Source organism: Solanum dulcamara, chromosome 8 (genome assembly GCF_947179165.1).
Source record: "Solanum dulcamara chromosome 8, daSolDulc1.2, whole genome shotgun sequence".
In the NCBI taxonomy this organism is placed as follows: Eukaryota; Viridiplantae; Streptophyta; class Magnoliopsida; order Solanales; family Solanaceae; genus Solanum; species Solanum dulcamara.
Window position 1 is genome coordinate 68,178,491 of NC_077244.1, and position 9,603 is coordinate 68,188,093.

Here is a 9,603-nt window from a genome sequence, read left to right on the forward strand (position 1 = left end):
CTTAAATACTACTTAATGTTCTTAAAAATATTCAATTTAATTATAAATATTTATTACAAAAATATGATCGAATACAATTTTTATTTTTATAATTTTAAATAATTTTATTTATTTATTTTCATGACCAAACAGCCCATTTGAGCCCACATATAAAATGGACTAAAATTTAGGTGTCATTATCTCATAATTCACCCAAAAATTAATTTCTCAAAAATATTAAAAAAATTATGATTAAACATTATCTCTAATTGTAAGATCCATCCAGATTTTGGGAACACGTAATTGAGCAGATCCCTCAGGGGTATAAACGTAACTTACTCCCTAACTTTGCCTCGTTCCTGCCGAGTTCTGGGACTTGCTTTATCTCTACTCTTTCACCTATATAAAATACTTCATTCCTTCAACACTTTCTAATTCATTCTATTTTCCCAACTTTTTCTCCATTAAATTTTTTTCTGAGAAGAAAGCAAAAAACTATGTGTGGTGGTGCGATTATCTCCGATTTGGTACCTCCTAGCCGGATTTCACGCCGGTTAACCGCCGACTTTCTATGGGGAACATCCGATCTGAACAACAAGAAGAAAATCTCTAGCAATTACCACTCAAAGCCGTTGAGGTCTAAGTTCATTGACCTTGAAGATGAATTTGAAGCTGACTTTCAGCACTTCAAGGACTACTCCGATGATGAGGATGATGTTAAGGCCTTTGGTAATTTCTATTCTCTGTGATTTTCTTTTGTTTTGTTTTCCTTCAAGTCGGTAGGAGCTTCTTCTAGCTTTTGAAAATGTTACCATGATTTTTCTGAAACGGTTAGTTTTATTTTTATGCTTTCAAATCACTAAAATTAAGGAAGATTTTGGGTCATACCAAACACGTCTGATTCGATTAGTTTTGTATGGTTAATTTGTAGAACTTGATTTAGTTTGAGTATTTTGGTGTTTTGTTTGTGTTTGAACTGTGATTTTAAATCCCTTGATGATTTGGGGTTTAAAAGTGCAGTTTTAATTGAATTTTTTTCCTTTTGAGTATGTGAATATACATTTAAGAGGAGAAAGAAAGATGACTTTTGGGTATAGGATGTTTTGGAATTGTAAAAAGAGGAGAAAGATGCTATTTTTCTTCCTAATTATTCGAGAAATGAATCTCTAAGTTAGCACATGATACTAAGTTGCAATTTTATGCAAGTGTGGGTTGTGGTTGGTGCTCAAACAAAGTTAGATTTTTGGGCCTCCTTAAAGATTCCTGCAGCCTCAGTTCTTATCTTAAGAGGGTTGTAAGCCCCAGATTAAAGAATTTGCTCAGCTTTTTACAGTTATGTTTGATATGATAAACCAAGATTGCGAGAGATCTAATTGTTTGGATCATAGATTCCCAAGTTGGACTCAATTTGATTGTGAAGTGGTCATTTACATAGCAGATTTTCTATATGATGAACTCTGATTCTCTAGATGACAAACCCTTCTATCGCCAGAGGGTTTGCTACATGATGTTGATAGCAAAAAATAGAAGGAATCTGGCATAAATAACAGCAGAGAACATATTTTTGCATGTGTTTTGATCTGGATTTCTTGCCTTTCTAAGTTTGATCATGATTGAAAGATGACTCTTTTGAATAGATTGATTTTGGTAATCTCTAATACTAGTGATGTAAAGGAACATGTTTTGCGTGAGTGCTCTATGTTTCTCACTTTCTTAGCATCTGTTTGTCATTTTATATGATTGATTGTTCCAAATTTTGGTGCTATTATGGCCGACCGAGATGCTTAATTCGTTTTATTTCTAAAGGCTCCAAAACTGTGAGATCTGTTGATTCAAACTGCGATGCTGACAGATCCTCCAAGAGAAAGAGGAAGAATCAGTACCGGGGGATCAGACAGCGTCCTTGGGGTAAGTGGGCAGCTGAAATACGTGATCCAAAGAAAGGGATACGAGTCTGGCTTGGAACTTTCAATTCTGCCGAAGAAGCAGCCAGAGCTTATGATGTTGAGGCACGAAGGATCCGAGGCAAGAAAGCTAAGGTGAACTTTCCTGATGAAGCTCCAGCGTCTGCTTCAAGACGTGTTGTTAAGCTAAATCCCCAGGAGGCACTTGGTGAAGAAAGCTTGAACACAGTTCAGCCCAACACAACTCATATTAATAACATGGACAGTGGATCTGATGATTCGTTAAGCTTTTTCGAAGAGAAACCAGCAGCAAAGCAGTACGGCTACGAGAATATGTGTTTTACTACTGGAGATATGGGACTGGGCTCAGTTTCCCCTTCAGCTCGTACAAATGTTTACTTCAGCTCTGATGTAGGAAGTAACACTTTTGATTGCCCTGATTTCAGTTGGGATGAATCGTGTGCAAGGTCTCCAGAGATCTCATCTGTTCTGTCAGAAGTTCTAGAAAGTAATGAGACTCATTTTGATGAAAATGCTAGGCCAGAGAAAAAACTGAAGTCCTGTTCGAGCACTCCATTGTCAGATGACGGAAACACTGTGAACACGCTATCTGAAGAGCTATCGGCTTTTGAATCCCAGATGAAGTTCTTGCAGATCCCATATCTTGAGGGAAATTGGGATTCATCAGTTGATGCCTTCCTCAATACAGGTGCAATTCAGGAAGGTGGAAATGCCATGGACCTTTGGTGCTTTGATGATGTTCCTTCTTTAATGGGAGGTGTCTACTAAGCTGCGTACGTGTCTTCCCTTGCTAAGTTTTGTAAATAACGCTTCATTTGAGTGAAGTTTGCCATTACGATGTATCCAAACAAGAAGACTATATATGTGGTGTTGTATTAATTTTATTTGAAGATTTACTCGTTTGTGTAATGTATACCATGTATGCATGTTTCCTTGTGTGTTAAAGGTGGAAGCCTTAAGCCTTTCGTAATGTGTTGGCGATAGAGCGAGCAGTATAATAGGTATTAGGTAAAACTAACCTCTTAAAACTTGATAAATGAAAGGTTTTTGAATGATGATTACCAAAATTGTATTGTTTAATTTACAATTGTAAGTTGCGTTCATGGAGAGTATTTTTTAAAATCTTGTGCTTAAGCTTATTAGAAATAGTCATCCAGTTAGGTATGCTAGGTTGTCACGCTTTTGTGCATTATTGATCAATAATGTCAATTCTCCAGCAGCAGCCAAGATGACTACCCTTTGAGATAATGAAAGGGTTGCATCAACTCCAGGAATAACGATGAGCCTACTTAATGTAATTTATCTTTCTAATTATTTGGCATTTGAAACATGTTACTCCAATTAATTTAAAATGGTATTTTGTCTAAAGTTCATTACAACTAAGAGTTTTTTTTCGAAGTCAGAATTTTTAAGGAATTAAATTATAAACATTAAGAAGCAAGAGGATTAACTCCTAATATATACATATATAGAAAAATAATAATACTATATCATATTTGATATTGTATTATTTCTGAGGGTAAATGAGACAATTTATCCACAGGGCTATAATTGGAATGTGGAGGAGGCGGCTTGTGGCTAGTGGTGATAGTGGGGTCCAATTTGTTTGGAGATTTGGCCAAGTGGGAAAATTCAGTTCATCACTGCTTACTTTATTCATTTGGGGGATTAGACCGAGAAAAAAGGTATCTTATTTTTATTTTCTTTCGTAATAGAAAATGTGAGATCCTCTCATGCTTTGCCATGTGGAATTTCGGTCCCACGTACACAAAATGGGCTAAAAGTTCTATTTTTATCATTTTCTTATTAAATATATTTAGTTTGGGTCAATTATTTTATTAAAATAAAATAAAATTAATTAATTTGATTTTTCAAATGTTAAAATCAAATCAAATAAATTAAGTTGATTTTCATTAATTCAATTTTTGTCATTTTTTTGCTATTCGATTTTTGTCGATTTTTAGAATATGATAATATAAAAATTTGATCAAGTTATATATAATATCCTTCAAAAAAAAACGTATGCATTATCTAAGAATTAAATCATTTTAAGAAATATGATAAATTCTCTCCAACTGTTTTTTTTTTGTTGCAAAAAGTTAAAGATTTAGCTGCGATATACAAATAAGAGTTATCTTGAACATGAAAATATTATAAAATATATATATATCCATGTTATCTTCCACCACAATTTGTTTTCACTATATCTTATCTTCCACCACAATTTGTTTCCACAATATCTTATCCACCATCACAATTTGCTTTCACTATTATGTGTTTTCACCGTAATTTGTTTCTTCTTTTAGGCCTATAAATAGTTATTCTTGTAAGCATGGATGAATATACAAAAGAGAAGAAAACAATAAGATTACTTATTTGCTCTCTCATCTTCTTCTTAAGTTGGTTTGTCATTTTATTTATAACACGTTATCAACACGAAGTCTCTTATAAGGTATGTTTAGATGATATAATTATTTTATTTTTAGATCATAAACACAAGTATACATATGAATATTTTCAGTTTTTAAGTTCTCTAAATAATATAAGGTGGTAGTAGACTTTATAAATTAATAAAAATAATTTTTCTTATTAAAATATTATATAAGTTGTTCTTAATTTTTAATGGTTAAAATTTTATTAGCTTAATGTAATTTAAATATTTTTATGATAGTTTTCATCATGTCAAACTTGTCAAAATTAGAATTCGTGGCACTTGATATTTCTGGCAAAAATTATTTGTCATTGTACTTGATGCTGAAATTCACCTTACCGCTAAGTGTCTTGGTGATACTATAGTCGAAGAAAATAAAGCATCAAGTCAGGATAAAGCGAAAGCTATGATTTTCCTTCGTCATCATTTGGATGAAAGCTTGAACATTGAATACTTGACAGTAAAATATTCACTTGAATTGTGGAAAAGTTTAAAAGGAAGGTACGACCACCTTAGGACAACGGTATTGCCAAGGGCTAAGGGTGGCAGCGGTATCGGAACCGGGACAACCGGACCGGTATCTACCGGAATTGGACCGGAACCGGATCGATAATTCCTCTAATTTCCCTTTTGGTCCGGTACATACCGGGACGGAACCAGGACAGACCGGAACGGAACTGAATTTTTTTTTAATTAGTTAAATTAAGTTAAATAATGAATAAAAAAAATTCTAAAATACATTATTAATTTAATATTTCTTTCAAAATACATTTTTTAAGTTTAAATTTCAAATTTTAAACTTTAAAAAATTTCAAATTTTCAAAGTTAAATTTCAAATTTTATACTTCTAAAATTTCAAATTTTCAAAGTTTAAATTTTGAAGTTTAAAATTTCAACTTTTATAATTAGAAAATTTAAAAAATTAAGTTTAAAATTTGAAAATTTTAAATTTTTTAAATTTTCAATTTCTAATTTGAAAATAGAAGTTTAAACTTTTAAACGTTTAAATTTTTAAAGTTTGAAATATTTGAAAATTAAAATACATGAAAAATACTTGAATTAAATTAAATACAATAATAATAAAAAAATAAGGCTAATAGCCTATCATTTTATTTATAAAAAAATAATTAGTACAATTTATATTACAATTTACAATTATTAGAAGAGTAGTTAATCGTTGCAGCCACCTTCTAGAAAGTTTCTGTTTTAATTAGGCCTCGATTTATCCAAAAATTCTCTTTTACAACAACCCATCAAATGATTTCGTAAATGTCCTGTACCACCAGCCTTTCCTGCAGTTTTATGGTTCATGACCTATTTATATTTATTACAAATTGCTTTTGTTTTATCTTCACTTTGAGTCATAAATTGTCAAATAATAGATTATTTTTTTTACGTTCAGGCTTAAGCTTATCTCTACTAAGATGTACAGGGAGAGTTGGAGAGGGAGAGGGAGAGGGAGCGGGAGCGGGAGCATGAAAAGGACTAGTAGCCGTAGTTGGCGTAGTTTCATCATCAACAAAAGTATCAATATCATCATTATCTACATTATCATCATGATCATCATCATCTAGTGATTCATCAAAATTACCATATCATCTATCTAAATATTCATAGTCTAATTGAGTATTACTATCAATATCAAAACAAGTATCATTTACATGCGTATAATCATCCGTGTCAATACGTAATGATGGTTGTCTAGTTTTAGATTTAGAAGAACTACTACCAAAATAGATTTTTTTGGTTAAAACATTAGCAACACTACCCAAAATTGATTTTTTACTTTTTCTTGAAATATTTTTGTCTCCAAAATTCATATTAAAATTTACAAATATGCAAATTAAATATAATACAAAAATTAAACAAAAACAAATAAATAAGTAAACTATTGAAGACTAAATAAGTGAACTATTAAAATTTTACAAATATGCAAATTAAATATATTACGTAAATTAAACACAAACAAATAAATAAGTAAACTAATAAAGACTAAATAGATGAAAATTGTAAGTATGAATGAATGTACCGAACGTCTGCGTAACAACAGACGTAAAAGCCAAAAATTGTAAGTTGGAATGAATCTTGAAGCTTGAAGATACTCCAAAATTTTAATCTACCAAAATCCTCCAACTAATATAATTCAATACGTAATACACTAAACAGAGTATTTTAGAACTTTGAAAGAGTTGAAACTTGAGACTTGAGAGAGTAGAAATGAGTGTGTAAAAATTGAGAAGGGGTGGAGAGTTTTATAGTTAAAAAATAGGACCTAAATGCTATTTTTATCAACTTTAGGGTATAAAAAAATAATGGGGAGGTAGGGGGTCATTTGGAGGGTGGGAGGCTATTCTAGCCGTTGGGGTGGGCCCATCCAATGGCTAGTTTAACGTCTTTTTTATAAAAAAAACAATTTAATTTCTGGTGGAAATTATCGAATCAGATTGGACCGATACCGGTGCAAATCGGATCGGGACGGATCGGTAATCCAACCCCCACCCGTCTCGTTACCCCTGTCGGAACCCCCTACCCCTAACCCCTACCAACACTTATCGGATCGGGAAGAAATCGGTATCGGTACCGGCAAGTGCCGGTTCCGCTGTCACACTTACCAAGGGCTCGTTGTGAGTGGATGCATTTACAATTTTAAAATTTTAAAACTGTAATTGAGTATAATTCTGATGTATTTAGAATAACTTTGCAATTGAAATTATGTGGGGGAAACTATAAATGATGAGGACATGTTGGAAAAGATACTAACTACTTTCCATATCTCTAATGTGATATTACAACAGCAATACCATAAAAAATATTTTCATAAATACTCTAAATTGAGCTCATACCTTTTGGTGGCTGAGCAACATAATGCTCTTTTAATGAGAAATCATGAAGTCCGTCCCATTGAAACTGTTCCATTATCGGAAGCAAGTATGGTGGAAGCATATGGCCAGTCTGAAAGAAGAAAAAATAAAAATCAAGGCTACAATAATGAACGTAGACGTGGTAATGATAGAAGATGATATAATATTCATCGTGGTAGTCGTCAACATAAAAGAGAGAATAATATGAGTTCTCAAAGTGTTCCTTCAAAAAGTAACTGTCATCGTTGTTGAATGAAAGATTACTGAAAAAATGAATGTCGGATGACTGAGCATTTTGTCAGGCTTTATCAAAATCCTTTAAAAGAAAGGCAAATAAAGGTGGTGCCTCTTCTTTTAATTCCTGGATAGAGTCACACTTGACATTTGAAATTAATGTTAAGGCAGGATCTTCGCAAGTATACAATGATAATATTGAAATGAATTTGGCTTTGAAGGATGACGATTTTAATGACCTCAATTATATTACTCATTTGGAGGTTGAAGACTTTTGGGGGATCATAATGATGTTTAATTTTATTGTATGATTTACAATATGTTGTCGTTTTTATGTACTTTTGATTATCATTTTTTTGCTTTTATCTATTTAAAAAGAAAAAAAAGGACTTAAATTTTCTAGTAATATCGTTACTTATCTTATCTCTTATAATGTACTTTTATTTTATGAAGTTAAATAAATTTTTGAGTGTTCAATTGCATTCAAGATGAGTAATAGAGATATGTGTCTTTTAGATAGTGCTACAATGCCCACTATATTAAAAGAAAAAAAATATTTCTCTCATTTAATTATGAAAGGGGTCAATGTTAATATAATATTCAGTAGTACAAAAATAATTGAGGGCCCTAGAAGAGCAGCCTTATCACTACCTCGGGGAACAATATTGGCTATTACTAATGCTTTGTATTGTAGTAATTGTCAAAAAAACTTATTAAGTTTCAAGGTTATTCGTCAAAATGGCTCATATTGAGATTGTTAATGAAGAAAAAGTTGAATACCTTTATATTACTATAATAAAAGCGGAAAAAAGATTTGTACATGAAAAATTGCCTGCACTTTCTTCTGGGTTATACCACACAAGTATTGATGTGGTTGAATCACATGTCATGATAAATAAAAGATTTATTGATTATGATAAATTTATTATTTGGCATGACTGATTAGACCATTCCGATTATAATATGATGCATAGAATTATTGAGAATTTACATGGACACACTTTGAAGAATCAGAAAATTCTCCAGTCTAAAGAATTCTCTCGTGTTGCTTGTTTCCAAGAAAAACTGATTATTAAACCATCAACAACTAAGGTTGAGATTGAATCTCTTGCATTTCTAGAACGTATAGAAGGTGATATATGTGGCCTAATTCACCCTTCATGTGGACCATTTAAATATTTTATGATTTTGGTAAATACATCTACAAGATGCTAATATGTGTGCTTATTATCAACTCGCAACATAACTTTTGCGAGATTGTTACCTCAAATTATAAGGTTAAGAGCACAATTCTCAGATTATTCAATAACGACAATTTCTCTTGACAATGCTGGTGAATTTACATCTCAGTCTTTTAATGATTATTGTATGTCGGTTAGAATAAAAGTTGAGCATCTGATCTATCATGTTCATACTCAAAATAGTCTAGCAAAATCATTGATTAAACGCCTCTAGTTGATAGCTAGACCATTATTAATGAAGACAAAACTTCCTATTTCAATATGGGCCATGCTATTTTGCATGCGACAGCAATTGTGCGCATAAATCCAACCAATTTTCATGAATTCTCCCCCGTACAGTTGGCTTTTGGGAAGGAGCCAAACTTTTTCATCTTAGAATTTTTGGATGTGCGGTATATGTTCTAATTGCTCCACCGCACCGCACAATGATGGGTCTTCAAAGAAGGTTGGAAATATATATTGCGTATGAATCTCCTTTTATTATAAATATTTGGAACCTATGATTGGAGATTTATTTACGGCAAGATTCGCTGATTGTCATTTTGATGAATCAGTATACCCATTATTAGGGGGAGAACATAAGTAGTTGAAAAATGAGATAGATTGGAACTCATTGTCACTATCTCATTTAGATCCTCGAACAAATTAATGTTAGCAAGAAGTTCAAAAGTTGATTTATTTGAAGAATATTGCCAATCAACTGACGGATACATTTACTAACCTTCCACAAGTTACTAAATCGCATATACCGGCTGTTAATGCTAAAGCTCGAGTTGATGTCCCAATATGACAACTTGTTCAGGCAAATGAGTCTATGTCACGCTTAAAACGTGAAAGGCCAATTGATTTCAAAGATAAAAATCCTCAAAAAAGTAAAGGAATAAATGATCAAGATAATCATAATTTTGAGTTAATTGTTCAAGAAGATCGCA

The 9,603-nt window shown here is 32.1% G+C and overlaps 1 protein-coding gene across 1 annotated transcript; it reads left to right on the forward strand.

The window, feature by feature from the left end:
* Positions 1-346: 346 nt before the first annotated feature.
* On the forward strand, positions 347-2,806 carry LOC129901468 (ethylene-responsive transcription factor RAP2-12-like). The gene is made up of 2 exons (XM_055976658.1): positions 347-708; positions 1,786-2,806. The coding sequence occupies exons 1-2, from the start codon at positions 477-479 to the stop codon at positions 2,670-2,672; spliced, it is 1,119 nt and encodes a 372-aa protein (XP_055832633.1). The 5' UTR covers positions 347-476; the 3' UTR covers positions 2,673-2,806.
* Positions 2,807-9,603: the final 6,797 nt, after the last annotated feature.